Here is a 19,096-nt window from a genome sequence, read left to right on the forward strand (position 1 = left end):
GAGACGTTATAAGTATTTGTTGATTTATATTTTGTTGTTATTATTAGGTTTTTTCTTTTGCTGTTATAAGTATTTGCTGGTATTTGCTGTCATTAATTTTGTTCTTGATTTTGATTCTTTTGTTGTAATTTTTAGGTTTTTTTCTTTGTTATTATAAATCATTGTTTATCTAGACTGGTATTGTAGTTGGTATTGTTTCTTACGTTCTCATTTTTTTATTTATTGGTATTATTTCCTACATTCTCATGTTAAGATTAAAATGTACATGAACTTTCCCCTTGAAATTAGTTTCCAAAGATTGTTAGTTATCGGAGTTAGGTTTGGGATCTTAGTCCGTTAGTGCCATATTTATACGTAAGCGTATCTTTAATTTATGAAAGGCACGCGGTTATGTAATTATGGCAATCTAGTGTTCATTCTTCTATATTTGATTCCTTTCTTCCATATGGGAAGTAAATTTGGAAGGAAAGTGCTACCGTATTCTCTTTTCTTAAACTTTCAAACTAGGGAATTTGACTTTATTTCTCATATCTGTCTTGCTTTCATGTTCTTGTCTTTTCAAGAACAAACATACATGAATCATTGGAGAATGGTCTTTTCCATACATCCCATCATTCTCTATTTCTTCCTCCATACATCCCATTATTCTCGTTACGTCATCTTTCTGTTAACTTTCACGTGCACCTTTTGCTAATCATCATCTCTTATATCTTCTCTAGATAAATATTCTCATCCGTGATCTTTACATTCACTGTGTTTGGTGGGCTCTTTAACGGTTGTTTTTCATGTTCTTCACCCTGATTTGCTTTAAAGGTTTCTTTATTTGGGATTTTTTTTATTTGAATATAGGCCAAGTGAATGTATTTTGCTCTATGTTACCTTTGATTGTATAATAAACTTAGACATAAAGATGTTATACTTGTTTATCTTTTCATATACTTTAAAGTTTAAACTCTAGCAGGTTCTCTTCTTCTTTTTGGGGATTCAGGTTTGAAATTTGTCTGAGTGAATAACACGTTGCTTTTATTCCACTTTTATTTACATGTGATTGCTGTTTTAGGCATAATATGTTACTATTGTAGCTATAATTGTCAAGTTGTTAAAGGTATCTTTTCAGACAAGTGCATAGCATCTTCCTTTTTCATTATATCTAGGATAGGTTCCTTCTTTTCTTAAGCATTACAAATAATGTGGATTAATCTATGGGCAAACTAATTATGGATAATACCGAGCTCATCATTCGATAACTTCATTTTACTTATGTCATATGATTGAATTAAATTTTCTTATGATATTCTTAAAGAGACCAAAGGACCAAAAGTGCAACATTAGTCTAGTTTCCTGTTCTAGTATTCTTAAATTTTCGGTTCAGTTTACTTTAAACACCGATTACGTCACCTTTAATTGATATCCTTATTCTATGCACCTATAATAATTGATATCCTGATTCTGTGTCACCTATAATTTATATCCTTATTCCATGAATGCAGATTACATTTAATATCCTTATTTGGGGGATTTGAGACTTCATATACCTGTCTGTGCGACACCTGTCACTAACTACCAATGCCGAGCAGTGGCAATACACACTGGTGCTACCAGTGCCAACAACCGGTCCGTCTTCGGGGCCGTAACCCCGTGTGCCCGTATTGTTCCGGGGGATTTGTGGAAGAACTAAGCGAGGTGGTCGAACCTGGGCACCCATACATCGGGCCTACTCACACACACGGGCCAGCCGATTATGGATTCATGGACACATACCCAGACCCGCGAAACCGAATTATGGACGCTTTTGCCGAGTTAGTTAGACAAAGAATGGCGGGAAGAAACCCAGGTTTTGATATTAGGAGGCGGTCTAGACTTGTCCCTGAACACGGTATGGTCCCGTGGTTCATGTTTGATGGGCCCGGACCGGCCCGGATGCCTATGGATGATAGGTTCGAGGTGTTCTTTAACGGTGCACCACCGGGTCCTAGACGGGGTCCTAATATCTTAATGGGTCCCGGGTTACAGGAACTGTTTGAACAACTTAGTATGAATGATGGTAGGCGGGGCCCACCACCTGCATCCCGGTCAGCAATCGATTCTATGCCCACTATTAAGATTACAAACCGACATGTGAACACTGATTCTCATTGCCCAGTTTGTAAAGAAAAGTTTGAGCTGGGGTGTGAGGCAAGACAAATGCCGTGTGACCATATCTATCATTCAGGTTGTATCGAGCCGTGGTTGGTGCAGCATAATACTTGTCCCGTGTGTCGGGTGGAGCTTCCGGCTCATGGTACGGGCAGTAGCAGTGGTGGTCGGAGCAGTGATGGTAATGGTGGGCAGAGTCGGGGGAGGAGGAATGCGTTTTCATTTCTGTGGCCGTTTGGGTCGTGAAATGGAAGATGAAATATGGTGTAGTTTCTGTTGATTACATCTGTATGTTGCTATAATATATTTATATATAAAACGTTTGAAATGGATACTGGTGGTTGATATCGTTGGTTGTACGTCGAGCATCAGAAGCTGCACACTGTCCTGGATTGGTAAGTTTTAGATCCGAGTTTGCTTTGTTGCCAATGTCATGTTATTGATCCAATTGGTCAAAATAGAGATGTTCAAAACGGTTTGGGATTAGGAACCGGAACCGGTTTCTAACCGGTTCCTATAATCAAAATCCCCTTTTAAACCGGTTCCAGGGTCGAACCGGTTAGGGAACCGAACCGGTTCTCCCACCCTCGGACCCCTAACCTATGGAACCGGTTCTTACCGGTTCCTAAACCGGTTCCTACACTGTAACCGGTTCCAACGTAAAAATTTTTTTTTTTTTTTTCGTTTTTCGTTTGCGATTTGGATTCTAAACTACGATTCGTATTTGTATAGCATGAAAAATAAACAAAACAATTAACATAAAATTCATTTTATTTACTTTAAGAAGTTAAAAAAAAAAAAGGTTACATGTTTTAAAATCTTCAAAAACAAACTAACAAAACATTAAACTTATAAATATAAAGTTGTGACTTATTATTTCTAGAAAAGCCTTCTTGTTCGTCGTAATTATTGAGCGGCGACTTCTTCCTCGGAATTACTTGTAGAAATGCCTTCTTGTTCGTCGTGCACTCGAACATCAAGTGGTGTTTCATCTTCGAGAGTGGTTACGTGTTGAATACGATCGATTGAGTCCAAGTGATCCTTTAAGCAAATGCACATCTCCGCCGACTCCGAATTTAGTCTTGTTCTTCTCACCGATATTACCCTGCCACTAAGAGAAAAAGCGGATTCCGAAGCTACCGTAGAAGCTTGGACGGTTAGTAAATCACGGGCCATGGTGGCAAGAATCGGAAACTGGGTTTCCTTTACCTTCCACCAAGCCAAAACATCAAAAGTGCCATATTCCTCTTCGGATAAACCGGTAGAGTAATCATATGCACTATACCTTCCTAGTTCGCTTGAAGGGGTGTTACCCCTTTGTTTTTAGCCGTTACGTTGCGAACGGTGTTCATAAGGCTAATCATGGGATCTCGTACTCTAGTAGTACTTGAACTTGATGAAGACCCCCCCGGCGTAGGCATGTGTATGTTTGACCCATATTTATTTAAATAAAAGTCATACATAAATTTAAAATTCAAGTTAAAATAATTTTTTGCCTCTGTTGAAAAGTTTGGGTCAACTTCATGCATATCTAAGCCTGAAAAAATTTCGTCTATAACACATTCAACCCCCGTAACATTTAACATTGGGTTTAAAGCGGCGGCGCAAGTAAAAATCGGTGGCAATTCAAGAAAGTATTTTTTTAATTTAAACTTCATTGGTAATATGATGTTTGAAAACATTGGACTTTTATTTTCAAATTCTTTAAGATTGTTAACGATTAAAAATAACTCCGAAAGAACCAAGGGACTTGTCGGATAATACGTTCCCGATAGTTTCGTAGTTGATGTTTTAAAAACTTCAAGAAAAGTCGATAAGTCATTGATAATTTCCCATTTCTCATTTGAAAAGGGGATTGTCAAATCATCCTCGGCAAGACTAGAATGAAACATTTGTAAAGTTTCTCTTTGTTTCAAAGCACTTTGTAACATTATGCAAGTGGAATTCCATCGATGAGGTACATCCCAATTAGCTCCCAAAGCTTTTCTTCCCGTATCTTTACAAAATTTTCTATATTCCATTTGTCTTTTTTTACTTTTCTTAAAAACTTCATGTAACATTATTCTAAAATCGTTTATAACCGATGTAACCTCATCCGAAGCAAGTCCGTCTTGCACGATTAAATTAATGATATGTGCAACACACCTTGAGTGAAAAAATACACCATTGCAAATCGGCGTATATTTTAATTTTAATTTATCAACCGCCGATGTATTATTTGACGCGTTATCAAATGCCATTGAAAATATTTTATTTTCTAGTTTATAAGTTTTTATAACATAATCTAAAATTTCAAACAAATTATCTCCCGTATGTGGATACTCAAAGAGTTCGAAAGCAATGGTGCGTTTCATCATTTCCCACGATGACGGGTCTACCCAATGAGCGGTGACACAAAGATAAGATTCGGGTAGACCATGTGGAGCCGACCAAACATCACTAGTTAAGTTTATTCCCGTATTTATATTTTCAAAATATGCAATTAGTACCTCTTTGGCCTTCTTCCACAATTTTAAACAATAATGTTTAAGAGTATGACGACTTACGTGAGTGTATTGTGGTTGAAGCGTATCTCGAATCATGGCGGTTAAGCGAGGGTTGTCCCAGTGGCTAAACGGCAAAGCTTCTTGAATCACAAACTTCGCCATACGATCTTGAACTCGATCAATTTGGTATGTAAATATTCCGCCTTCACTATCCATTTGCGTTTGTTGCGAATCGACGTTCCTTTTCAACGCCTTGCAATACGGTTTTTCGATGTGTTTCTTCAAATTTGAATTCGAAATTGGGTTTAAATAAATCCCACAAAACTTGCACCGAGCCTTCATTGAATGGTCACTCAATTCAACCAAATCCCAATTGCACAAAATCTCTTGATTACGATTATGAGGTACAATACGAACGAAACTTGGTTCGGCGATGGAACCTTGACCAACCGATGATTGTGAGGCAGCCATAACAACAAATATGAATATAGAAGAAGAGAAAACAAGAGATTAGAGAACTCAAAACGTTGTAATAGCGTTTTTTTGTATTTTTTTGCGTTCAGGTTTGCGTTTTGAGTGTTGTGATGAACCCATGACACCAAATACCTATTTATACTAGTAGTGGGGTGATTGGGGGAGCCAAAAAACGGCCATTTTTGACCCCAACGGTCAAAAAACGGCCATAAAACCAGGTTCCAACGGCTAGAATGGTTATAACGGCTAGAACCGGTTCCTAACCGGTTCCAACCGGTTCGGTTCCAGAACCGGTTCCGGTTCGGTTCCGGTTCCTACCCGGCCCAACTCAAAAATTCAAGAACCGGTCCCGGATCATCGGGTTGAATCAGATAGAGTCCGGTTCCTACCAAAAACGGGTAGGAACCGGTTCGGTTCCGGTTCGGGTCCACCGGTTCGGTTCCAGGAACCGGTTTGAATGATCATCCCTAGGTCAAAATGAGTCATTATGAAACTTTAGAACATGCCCAAATGAGCCACAACAAATGGGCCACACACACTCATATCTGTAGTCACCAGCTAGCCACCGAGTCACTGACCCACCGGCCTCTAGAGCGACACTATCAATATCACCCACCGGCCTCGAGAGCCACACTGTCAATATCACCCGCCACATAAGAAATATAGGCTAAAGTTAATGGGCCATTGGTGCCAAAATTGACTTGACTTAAAACTCGCAGCTGCCACACTATGGTGGATTATAGATGCCGCTCACTATATCCCGAAAAAAAGTTCAGGCCAGGACTGATTGTTCTTAAAAAGGTAACTTTGGTTCAGGACAAAATGAGATTTGAAGAAAATATGTAACGGTCAAGATGGAAGGTCTTATAAAATAATAACTCCGTATGGCATATGTTTCTAAAGAGATTTTTCCCCACCAGTCCACTTTCTTCTAAATTCTTAGGATCTTAAATCTAATTTCGCATTAGCTTTCTTGATTTTCTCACGATTGATAACTTCTCCAAATCGCTGAATCCCTTGAAATTGATTATCGCCGTTCACCGTGCCTAGCTGTTCAATGTACCTAGTTGTTCATATTGCTAAACTTATGAGTTAAGCTAAGGGTAGTGGAATTGTGGATGGGGGGCGCGGAGGCCCGGCGTGGCCACCTGGCTCGCGAACACCGCCACCACCTTGGCGCGGATGGGGGCGCGGTTGGCCGGCGCAGGGCAATCCGCGTGGGGTGACCGTTGGGGAGAGCCGTTGGGCTATTAAAATAAAAAAAAATTTCAAACTTATTATAAATATCACAATTCATTTTTTTTAAAATCACCCATCTCATTCTCTTTCTCTCAATATTTCTACTAATACCTCTCATTTGATTTTCTAGCCAAGGACTTTAGCCACCTACCGCCATCCGACCAAGCGATAATGGAGGAAGAAAAAGATCTTATTCGGAAGAAATTGACGAAAAAAAATTAAAAACGCTATTTTTATGTATTTTTTTAGAGGTTGTTGCATTTTAAATTTCTGTTTTTATTTTTCTTTTTATTTATGTTTTAATTTAGTATTATTAATATTTATTTAGGATATAGTATTAAAAAAAACAACTCAACCAAGCCCCGGCTCACCTGGACCGTTACACCCTTTGAGGCTTGGTCTGGGGGCTTGGTTGGCATGCCTAGTCAGCGTCACGTGTCATGAAGATGTTGGTTCACTTGGGGCTCAACCAAGCCCCATTACCCTTAGCCTTATGACCAAATGACTTATCTTTCACTTTGTATGATACTTCAATCAGAGCTTCACATTGTTGTAATTGTTTTATCTTTTTCGGCCAATTAGTTAAAAGTAGTTAGTTACCTGATATTGGTTTAACAGTTGGCAACAAACTGATCTGATTAACTACCTGGTTTCTGTTATTGTATTTCCTATAAATCACTCTTCAGGCACTTCACTATCCATATTATATCTTTGCAACTTCTTACATTCGCTAAAATTCTTTTAATGGGAATAAAACTCTTTCAAAAGTAAACAAGACTATATTTTTCCAAAACAAATTAACCAATACAAAATGTAATAATTATTGATTCGCACACAATAAATGTCTTTTTCTTTTTTCAAAATAAACGTTTTTCTTAACAGTTTGGCTATTTGGTAGCCTCTTAATGTTCACAAAGAGACTATCTCTTAATGGTTAAAAAGTAGCCTTAAGTATGAATGATTAAGAGGTGACCATTAAAATATAGCTTCTTAATCATTAACAGGCTATAAACCATTAAAAACTAGCCTTTTAATGGCCATTAAGACTACCAAATAGCCCCAAATCTCTTCATTATTATATGCCAATTAAGAAAGGTAAAATATTTATTGTTTACAAGTTACCTTCTAAGTTCGGTTTACTTATAGTTATTATTTTAAAGCTGACATCATTTCTGTACATTGGGAAAAGCAGTTGACAGATAACCCGACCTGCTTGAGCCACACTTACAAATACATGTAAAACACGAACGCACTTTGACCCATTGTCAACACTTAGTTGAAGCAATACGGTCATATTGTTTTTAATATTTTTATATATTTTAAAAGCTTTAGCGCAAGCAAACGTAACTTATTTAATGCAAAACCGTGTCGAATCCACATTATTTTGACGAGGCCACCACCTCACTTAAATTATACTTGAATGCAAAGTTTATACTACTGATAACACTTCAAATCCTATACCTCTATAAACAAACGGTTCAGTTGTAACCAAAAGGCGCCGGAGCATCCCTCAGTTCCTTACCCTGGAAATGGATATCCTGCAATAATAACGAATCATCCTCAAAACTTCATGTCAGTTTACTTGGGAATAGGTCAATTTAGTTATGTTTTATTTCTTAATAGGACCGTTCAATATAAACCAATTTTAGGTAGAAAACTATGCGAACCACAAACACATGCATAATGCTTCGATTGTGATACAAAAGACAGTTATCTCTCTTTCTCTCACTAAACTTGTCACGCACTATGTACAAGTGTTTTTTTGATTCTCGCAGTTCTCTACTTAGATTGATTACATATTAAATGGCCCTTTTGTAAGATGAAAATTATAAAAAGATAGGTTATATCACAAGGAAAATGGGACAAAAAGCACACTTTTAATGTGTAAAGCCTCCTAAACTGTTTTTATCAAACAAACAACATTTTGAGCCAACCCTAGTGTTGTGTACGGAATCGAATTAACCAGCATAACTGAACCTAGATAAGCAAACCCAAATTAAAAATTGATTTATGTTATTTAAAAACCAATTTCTCGGTTTCACTATCAACCAAAAACCGATAAAACCAAACCAAACCAAAAAAAACCAAGTATAAGTAATTTATAAGAAATTAGAAAATCCTATAGCCCAAAAATTTGAAGTCCAAATAGGTATATCATTACCTAACAAGAAAACGAAACCGAATCGAACTCACTGTAAAAACGGAAACCAAACGGTTTTAAAAAACCCAAAAACCGAATTTTCATATTTTTGGTTCGGTTTTATCTTAAAACCAACCCATGCGCAGCACTAATCAACCCAACCCGCCCATTTTGCAGGATCCAGTCTTATTAAGGGTCATGAACAGATGAACAGACAGAGGCGAAATGGTTGACATCGCGGTGATGAGCTTCATCAGCTCGGATAACAGTAATGACATCTTTCAAGGTTGAATCTTTAGGCAATCTCCAATAGTCTCAATCGCACCACTTTCAATATCCTTCAGGAACTCGGTATATGAATGCACGGCTTCTTCTTCAAGATATCCAACAATTCTATGTGCTAGTTTCGGGGACAATATGTATATAATAAAGAAGGCGTTAAAGAAACCCCCCTGCACGATCAGAACCAGAAGCCGTTCATACCATTTGGGCTTCACAAGCTCCACCATTGTCATCAAGTGCATTCGTTCATTCTCAGCTTCTTCAAGCAATGCTTTGATCCAACCGCCACTTTGCTGGAACTTGCGTAGGGATCTTAAATGCAGCAGCATCCCACCCACCATCCCGGGACCGCTGCTACGGTTTCAAGCATCATTGCACGACACCCATATCGCCTCTAAACAAACAGACCCTATTTTAGTAATGTATGGAACATTCTAGAAGAGTGCACATAAGTAATACACAGAACAATCTAGAAGATTCTAGAACGCAATGGTTTGGTACTGCTATAAACTTGAGCGGTCTCATTTAATACAAGACACTTGTAAGTTGTAAAGAACAATACAAAGTGTTCTTTGCTCACACAATCTTGTGTGACTCTATTAAGAGCATTCCCGATGGGTTCTCTATACCTATATCCGTTTCTAAAATTTAGAAAAATCATCTAAATAACTACTCCAACTCATTCTCTATCTCCAAACTCCATTTCTAAATTTTAGTGAAATGGTATAGGAAGCCTCCAAATTTAGAGTGTTGCTACAACACTCCCTTCTACCCTTCTATAAATATATATTAGAAATCAATTTATATTGAAAATGATAATAAGAAAAAATAGTTATGAGTTAAGATTATAAATGGAAGAAAGAGACAAAATAATAAAAAAATATAGAGATGAGAATGGAGAATGCGTTGGGAGAGGTTTTTAGAAAATAATGTATAAATTAAAGAAATTGTGTTTTTAGTTAAATTTTAAAGATGGAGATAGAGAACCCATCGCGAAGGCTCTAACTGTGATCTAGGGACTAAGGGGGTGTTTGGGATTCCTTATTTTACCTCTTTATAACTTTTCATTAAGTTAATAAGTTACAACATTGTATCTTTTAAACTTTTCCTCTCGCAATCCAAGCAATCCCAAACACCTTATTACTTTTTAAAAAGTTAAATAAGTTATAAGTTGGTGAAAATAAGCAATCCCAAACATCCCCTAAATATCTAAATACATAATTTGACCCAAACAACAGGGTCCAAAAATGTAATTTACTCAATGACGAATGATAAATATTAGCATAGTATTAATATAAAAGATACCCGGAAGAATATATCAGTTGGAACTCTGAGCAGTTTCACTGTCCTCAAAGCAAATTTATCCACAAAGTTCTTTGGTACGTGGTGTTTACTGAGATCGATTGACAAGTTTGATTCGTATGTATCCCATGGCTACAAATAAAATAGAGACAAAGATTAATACAATCAGGACACAAATAAATTTCTGAAACGAAATGAGTGCAACGTCATATATCTAATAATCTTATCTGCTTTCTGGAAAAAAAATCTTATAATATTCAACCATTCTATTGATAAACACAACCAGGACACAAAGAAATCAGTGTAACGCCATATATCTAACAACATTATCTGCTTTCCAAAAAAACGCAGCTAATAATATTCAGATTACCGTTCTATTCCCGTGAAACCGAACAGATTCCACGAGTTCATGCCGTGATAAGTATTCATACCCCTAAGCACAACCTGTAACAAATTCCAGCATATTTCATTTTCTACACACTTTTTTATAAGATTTCTAGGTGCCCTACCAAATAAACACATTTCAATTTTGACCTAAAGCATGATATTACACAAATCTAATTACAATGTGTATTGATGAAGATAAATTGGATTCTAGAAGAAAATTACCATTCAATCGAGTTCATCTTATTTTCATGCCGTGACAAAAATTCACACCCCTAAGCACAACCTCTAACAAATTCCAGCATATTTCATTTTCTACACAATTCTTACCGGATTTCAAGGTGCTCAACCAAATAAACACATTTCACTTTTGACCTAAAGCATAATATTAGATGAAATTTGCAATCTATTGATCTATTAGAAACACAAAACAATTCTATCACATATCCAGATCTCATAAACCTAATTATCCAATCATTCAAACATAACAACAACAATCAATCAATCAAAAATCAACAAATCCGAAACAAATACCAAAACTATCAACAATTTACCATGAAACAGTTCCACGGCCACTCCGTACCATCCTCTCTCGTAACCTTATTCCTCGAAATCCCCCAATAACTCGACGGCACCACCTGATCACCGTCATCCTTCTTCGCATCCGCCTGTTTCACCGACGGCGCCTTCGCCGTCGGCTCCGCGCCGCAGCTCATCATCCTCCGCCACTGAAAGCTTCCAAAATCATGATCCCTAGCCGTAACCGCCTGATCCAACGGCCGGAACGTAAACACCGCCGCTGCGGACAGCTCCGGTGACGGCAACACGTTTCCTCCGGTGACCGCATACCTTCTCATAACCGAATTCGCCAGTAATCGATTCATGTTGTGATCGGAGTTTGTTAGAAGAAACTGAACAGTGTGTGTAACAAACTGTAATATTATGAGATGTGATCGTCTGCTTCGCGGTGTACGGTTTCAAACAAACTTCGTTATCGTGAAAATGGAAGCTTGGGGAGTTGTACGGTACAAGTTATGACTGCGTGATGGGAAGATAATGATGGCGTATGATTATTTTTGTTTAGATATTGTTGCTATTTTTGTTGTGAAAAGGACGTATGTACCCTTCGGGTTGGGTAAATTTACCGTTTACGTGGTATTCGCTCCTTAATTACTTTGGCCCAAAGTTTTGGGAGATGTTTGACAGTGGTAAGGGACACGTGGGCGGTGGTGGGAGGGTACACGTGGCAAGATCCGATCTTAATGACTTTTCAAATTTAGATGTTAATAATGTTTTAATTTTAGTTGAAAGGACAAAGAAAGTAAAGAAAAGAAAAAAAAAAGTTAAAACAAATTCATATTTGATGCTATTGAAAATTTCTTTTTTTTTACTTTTTGTAGAAAGATTTTCTAAGAAAATGGATGGAATCGGTACAAATAAAATTAATATATTAAACATATAAATAATTAAAGTAATTATAATTTTGAGCTAGTCTAATTACGTTATAAAAAATAATATAGTGTAATAATAATTATTCTAGTGTTAATATAATTACTCTAGTTATTTGTATAGTTTTTACGATGAAAGTCGTTTGTATTTAATCCAAACCCTTTAAAAAAAATCCTTTAAATGAGTTTAATTTTTTCAAATATCATCTCCTAAACACTTGCCATGAGTAAAAGAGTAGATTCAATAGCCACTTAAGAGAAGACGCGTGACACCAATCTACTCGTCCCTTTATAATGTTGATAACAAAGTTTACCCTCCCTATTAGATTTCATACCAATCTACTCGTCCTTACAATTTTGATATCAAAGTCTACTCACACCAAGTTACTCGCCCCTACAATTTTGAATACAAGTGGAGGAAATTGATAATATTGTAATTTGTTACGGTGGAACATGGGAAGATAGAAAAGAAGTTTCTGAGTATGTTCCGTTTGATTGTGGATGGCAAGATGTATCTTTCTTTATCTTTGAGCCGGTTATTCGCCACCGACAAGATAGATATTTTCATAGAGGAAGTCTCTTAAAAGTTGTCGACTATTTTCAGAAAAAAGTTGCAAAGAAAAATAAAACATGGCATGACATTTATAAATAGTTTCAGTCATCATACTTGATCATACTTGTTTTTGATAATTTTATTGCAATCTAAGTCCAACTTCAATAAATTAAAATTGACATTTACCAAAATGTCACATACGAGATTTATTATTATAATAATATATTACACCAACATTTGAGATGTTACATCATCTTTTAGTTATCTATTATTATTATTACCCCGCGCGATACAGCGGCACAAACGCAACTGGTGTTAGTATATTTGTAACATCGCAACGGTACGTGTGTAACCCGATGGTGGTATGCATTTAACGTGGCATCGGACGTGTAACCGGTGCCAGTAAGCGTGCCACATAACGCTTATGCGCAAGCAATCCAATATGTATAAACAATGTCATCCGCGACTCCGAGTATATGATACTTGAACGCGTGTAACTGGTGGCAGCAATCAAGAAACAAAGATAAAATGTACAGTAATTTCAAATAAACTATTTTTAACCCAGTCTGTTTTGACAGACATGTTCTGACCCAAAAACGTTTTAACCCGAAGCCCGTTTTGACATGAGCCTTTTCGATCTAAACCCATCCCGACATGAACTAAATTAACCTTTTTCTTGTATTAACCTATTCCAACCCTAACTCGTTTCTACACCATTAGCCAAACCTACCCGACCTGTTGCCGGTAATAATTGTTAATCACGTAACATATTAGTTTTTTTAAAAATTAATAAACTATAGCAATACCATACTCAAATTAAAGAGAATAAAATGCTCGTTTTTATTGTGTAATTTTTTAGAAAAAATATTAACGTGTGTAAAAGTTATGGCCGTTAAAAAGTCGTGGGATGGTTTAGAATGAGAGGAAAATGTGTAACTATTTAATAAATTAATAAAACTTGATTGAAGTTGAAGAATCATTATAGTAAATTATTTTTTAATATGAAAAGACTATATTATCCCTACATTCTTAATATTTTATACATTGTTACTTGTATAATATGCAACAAGAGTGGTACCTCTTAAAATTTGAGAGGTCACTCACTCCTATATTATATATAGTATAGATATAGATATAAATATAGATATAGATTATTATTATTATTATTATTATTATCTATAACCGATCATTGTGATCATGTATTTTTAAAACAAACATTAGATGGCATGCTATTGATATCTCAATATCTCATGGTTCATCATAAGTTGTATCTCAACTAGGTTGTCCAAATTATCATTTAGGGGTGTTTGGGAAAATTAAAGGTTGTGAGTGGATAAGTCATTAGTTATAACTTTGTAATTTATAACTTACGACTTAAAAAAGTGATAAGGAGATTAATAAGGAATTCCAAACACCCCCTTAACCTGAGATACTTATGACTCTCTCTTCTCAGCATTATCACGCAAATTAGTTTAAACGGGCTGTGAGATAGATGGACTTGGACAGCTGGACCGTTTAATAATGGGCTCTTTCTCGGTTGCGTCAGTGAAGAGGGCTATTTATTAAAGCGGCCCAAGCGAGCCCGAGAAAAACTACTGATTGGAACTCACGGGCTCTGTTAAAATTGAATGTTTGTGGGTGGAGAACTAGTTTGTATCAGTATTCAGTACAAGTGTACAACTGGTGAGCTGATTAAAAGGAGGATTCTTGCAGGCCCGAATGCGTGTTGTTTATGTTAATCAGCGAACCATTTGTTTACAGCTTGCTTTGTTTCTTCTATAGCGTGGCAGCACATCAGTGAATGGTGCAAGGTTTCTCCGATTTATATGTTTTCGGTAGGAGATTTGTTGAGCATGCACAAGAATATATCCGGCAGTAAGGTGATAAAGAAGGCGGTTCAAATTATCATCCTAGTAGCCTGTTGGAGTATTTGGCATGCCAGGAATCACATCTTCTCAAAACATTCCAATCAAGGCGGCTAGCTTCCAGGGTGAAATCAAGGGCCAAGGCGTTACGTTACCGTTGGATTGCTAAAAAGTTAAATCAACCACTTTCTTAACGAATGAATCAGATTCAGCATTCAAAACTTCATTGTTTCATAAACCAAACAAAAATACAACACGACCATAGCTCTCGATGCATAAATAAACAAAAATGTCATTAACAATACAAACGAGTCATTAAATTAACATCATCTTTAATGATCATATTAGTGTTCAAAACCAAGCTTTCATCATCATCATCATCATCATCATCATCATCATCATCATCATCATCTCCATCAACACCATCATCATCAACATTCCATCTTTATTGTTTCAACTAAACAGATGAACTCAAATAGCAGCATATTAACTGTACATCAAACCCATCTCAACTTTCTTCCAATCTAACAACCCGAAACCGCTCTATATCATATCACAAAATTCCAACAAACACAAATCTGAAAAAAGGATTTAATAAAATACCATTCAATGATCATTATTGGCAGCAATGCTCTCATAGAACAAGATGTACCCATGATCTGTATTGCTTGCATACTCTTGGGCCGACCCGAACGAAGTTTGAACCGCAGATTCATCAATCATTTCTACATTTTCATCATCAAAAAACAGCCAATGGTTGTGACTTTTGACCAGGCTTACATAGTGTCCATGGTTGGGCCCGCTCCCGACATGAACCACCACAGCAAATAACGAGTACTCGCAATCCGCATCTTCCATTGTGTTGGTTAGTTTCAGCTCGAGAGGGAAAACGACACGATATGATAACTTTTTGTACCGGCCGAGCTGTTCCATGTACTTGAAACGTTTCAAATGTATGACCAAAATATGTGGCGGTTTCTTGATTTTCATCCTCTTTTGCGCTTCCTGCAAACTGAACAATAGAAATGAAACAATTAAAGGTGGTGGTTTAGGCTTGGTTTATGGATAAACGTAGGCTTGTAAACGAACCCAACGAACACGAACAGGGCATATCCATGTTTGCTGACATAACTTAACTGAACAAATGATTGAACACAACAGTTAAACAAACAGGATTTGTTTTTCTTGTTCGTCTTCATTTGTTAAGAAAATAAATGTGTCTAATATTCGTTCGTTATTGGTATTAAGAAACTGTAAAGAACGTAAACAAATGAACATAACTAAGCGAAAACCAGTTAAAAGTAAACGTGAACATCAATCTGTTGGGCCTAAAAGGTTAATAAAATTATAATAAACTTTAACGAGTAATATTTTAAATCCTAAAACTAGACTAAGTCACTTAACTGTAATGAGTGATATTTTAAATCCATAAAACTAGACTAAATTGTAATGAACCTAAAAAGAGCTAACGAATATTTAAACAAGCGTAAACCAACGAATTTAAAAAAAACGTAAACCAACAAACATAAATGAGCGTAACCAAATGAACAAAAACAAACGTAAACGAACGACACATGTGCTCAAGTTCGTTCAATTATATAAACAAACATTGTTATTCGTGTTTATTTATTTATAAAATAAACAAACATTCTGTCAAATAATTTACTAAGCGTTTAATTCGTTTAAGGTCTAGATAAACGGGTCAATATGGGTTATACTTCATCCCTAGAGGTCAAAGGGATCAATTGGGTCAAAATCCACCCATCAATGAATTTCTCCCAAGAATGAAACTTTTAGGGTTTATTTTAAAACAAATTCAAAGTAATAATGCCCAAATTCCCCAAGTAAAGGAAACTTTTCATTCTTGAAAGTGACTTCAAGATAATTGGTGAGTTCAAATATAAACAGATAACAAATTTGTGGGAAAAAAACTAACCTGCAGCATTTATCACAGAAAAACTTATCCTCAGCATTTAAGGTCTCGGTGGAACTGAAGTTCTTTAAACAACTTGTAATCGAACTGTTCTGCTCAATATCAAGGCTCAAATCCAAAAACGTCTCATCCCTTGCAGTCACAGTCTCACATCGTAAACACTTTGTTTCATTTGTAAGTATACCCTGCATTTAAACCATATAAACCATTTAACAAAAGCAAGAACAAGCACATGTTCGCAAAATGGTGAATAGTGATTAAAACCAAAGATCAAGAAAAGAACCAAAACTAAAAATGCGAAATATGCAGTTGCAAACTTTCAACTCTTTATAGGAGATTAAATGTGTCTTTTATCTTATTCATAATGTCTATGATATACTGAGTACGATGGGATATACTGAGTACGATGATGATGATGATAATGTCTATGATATACAATTTATCAGTTTTCAAACTAACCTGGAAATTTTTGTGAACCCATGTAAACAAGGGCTCCTTCCGTACACCATTAGCCTGAGCAACATGAATCCCATTGGGAATCTTTTCAGGAGGTGATGAGTGTTCTTTTGGACCTTTTGCGGAGTTGGCTTCTTTTTCTAGTATGTCAACTAGTTCGTTTAACAAGAAATTCAAAAACTCGTGTGCATCCTATACAATATTCATAAAATCACTTTGTTAGAAAATAAAAAAACGCAGATAAACATATTAAAAATATTCAACGTATTAAGTGGATTGTTACTTGTATACCTGATGCATGTATCCACGGAAAAGCTCATTTTCTTTCTTCACTCTTTGCACAAAGCGCTTTGGAGCAATAACGCCTGTTTTCTTCTTTTGTGTACTAATCTAATACAAAGTACCATAATTTAAATTAGCTATTATTTGTCAGTTTTGGATACTAAAAATTTCCCACCATAGTTTAAGTTGATATGAAGGTTATTTTGACCATTATAGTTTCATGTACGAAAAAAAGTTAAGAAATATATAGGAAATTTGTTCTTTAATCTTCATGTTAAACATTTCAAGTTCTCTAAAAGGTATTTCATGAAAAAGACAGGTTGGAAATTGTGTTTTGTCTTAAATCATATTTAGATTTCAAGCATGTTAAACAGGACTTAATATGTTGTAATAGAATAGTTTTTTACATACTTCAGAATAGTTTTTTACATACTTGTAAATTGCAATACATCACCTGCCACCTCAGCATTAGTCATAAAAAATATGAAGAAAACAACATATCATTATATGCCAGGGTCATGACAAGAAAAATATATGCAATCCCATTAAGCAGAATAAGCTATTTTAATAGCAACAAGTAAAAGAGACTACCAAACATATATTCTAGTACACTGTGTACCTGCATAAACAGTTCGGCCAAACACGTAAGAAGATTTTCTTCTACATCCCCTGGATTTTTAACGTTTCCATAATATTCAAGCAATTGTTCGCGAAATGGAACACAAAAATATAAAGCCTGAAAAGTAAGAACAAACCATCCGTGAGCTAAACATTTAGATCAAAACTGCTCAAGTTACGTAGAAAGGGTAATAAACCAGATTGCAATTGATATAATGAACTAGGATCAACAACTTAAAATATCAATAAACCAGATTGCAACTACATTACCAAATTTTCAGAACCATTGCAGTTGCAACCAGCCAAACAGTACTATACTTCGCATTAATGATGACGTTATACATTTTGAAAAGGCAAGGCATATGTTCAATACAGATCACTATTGCTAAATGTCAATCACAGGAATCATCATCAGTAACTTGAATATTGAAAAAATAAGCTGATATGATGGTTTATTAAATCAATCATTCAATAACAGTCTAGCTACATAAAAAAACATAACTCAAAGTTAGGTCAATTGGATTAAAGTTTCAACAATCCTTGATAAACACATATGCAGTTCAATTAATTACCAAAAGTCAAGAATTGTTATGCCTTTGCTAAGAAAATTTAAAGCACGTCTTTATGCACTGCATGTTCAGTAGTAACTATAAAAGATATACCCTGTGGGCACAATAGCTATGAGAGAAGAAGAAATTAAGAAAATGAACCCCTTTTTTTGTTATATTGGCAAAAAAAAAAAAGTCAAACAACATCCAAACATCAACACTAAGTCAAGGCTTTTATAAGAAACCAGCAGTTAACTTCCTCAACGTAGAACCGAGGTTTACATATTAACAAGCTTTTTTCTTCTTTTTTTTCTAATAATAATCATGGCCGAAAGATAACTGTAAGTTTTTGATTACATCAAAACAGAAGGCAAGCGGGCAGCAAGCTGTGCCGCTGCCCCCTTTTGAATTGCAAAACCCAATCTTTTAAAAACTACATTTACGTATTAACAAGCTTTGAAAACAGCAGTTTCCCCTAATTTCCTCACACAAAAAACTAAACGAGATTCCGATGATTGACCGATAAATGAAGTCCTAAATATTCATTTGAAATGTGAATCTAATCTAATCAGAGGATAAACCTAACTTTCATCTAACAAGTACAGCAAAAGTAATAGAAAACAAGTGCTAATAATAATAATAATAATAATGAAATGGAGGAATATGACCTGGAGGACACTGTTACAATAGCAAGTATTACCAAAGTTCTCGAGTCCAAAGTATCGTTCGCCTTCAGGAAAGTGGTCTCCAAGAGCCTTCTCGAGCTTAGACCCCGTTGCCCCCATCAGACCAGACCATCCACCAGGTACTCTATGTTTGAATTCACCAACAAATTGATTCAATTGCGATTGCCTAGGGTTCTATTAGAGGATTTGGGGGGTTTGATTGATGTGGAATTGATGGATTAGGGTTTATTATAATATTTGGGAACGGATGGATTGGATATTTCA

At 35.9% G+C, this 19,096-nt stretch overlaps 1 protein-coding gene and 2 pseudogenes across 2 annotated transcripts; 1 reads left to right on the forward strand and 2 right to left on the reverse strand.

The window, feature by feature from the left end:
• The first annotated feature begins 1,400 nt into the window (after nucleotides 1-1,400).
• LOC143546794 (E3 ubiquitin-protein ligase RZF1 pseudogene) lies at nucleotides 1,401-2,446 on the forward strand (annotated as a pseudogene).
• A 5,332-nt stretch (nucleotides 2,447-7,778) lies between these two features.
• Nucleotides 7,779-11,327, reverse strand: LOC143546793 (ubiquinol oxidase 2, mitochondrial-like; annotated as a pseudogene). Its single transcript, XR_013137653.1, has 4 exons — nucleotides 10,998-11,327; nucleotides 10,063-10,191; nucleotides 8,692-9,151; nucleotides 7,779-7,873 (listed from the first exon to the last, which is right to left on the reverse strand). The product of XR_013137653.1 is annotated as a ubiquinol oxidase 2, mitochondrial-like (transcript).
• A 3,408-nt stretch (nucleotides 11,328-14,735) lies between these two features.
• On the reverse strand, nucleotides 14,736-18,932 carry LOC143546795 (ubiquitin carboxyl-terminal hydrolase 4-like). Its single transcript, XM_077038378.1, has 6 exons — nucleotides 18,815-18,932; nucleotides 17,600-17,716; nucleotides 16,990-17,088; nucleotides 16,702-16,890; nucleotides 16,246-16,427; nucleotides 14,736-15,321 (listed from the first exon to the last, which is right to left on the reverse strand). Exons 1-6 carry the CDS (start codon nucleotides 18,929-18,931, stop codon nucleotides 14,916-14,918), a joined length of 1,110 nt encoding a protein of 369 aa, XP_076894493.1. The 5' UTR covers nucleotide 18,932; the 3' UTR covers nucleotides 14,736-14,915.
• Between the last annotated feature and the right edge of the window lie 164 nt (nucleotides 18,933-19,096).

The sequence above is a fragment of the Bidens hawaiensis genome, unplaced genomic scaffold (assembly GCF_021521415.1).
Source record: "Bidens hawaiensis isolate Kalapana, Puna unplaced genomic scaffold, B.hawaiensis_p1.1 tig00014466_1, whole genome shotgun sequence".
Classification (NCBI taxonomy): Eukaryota; Viridiplantae; Streptophyta; class Magnoliopsida; order Asterales; family Asteraceae; genus Bidens; species Bidens hawaiensis.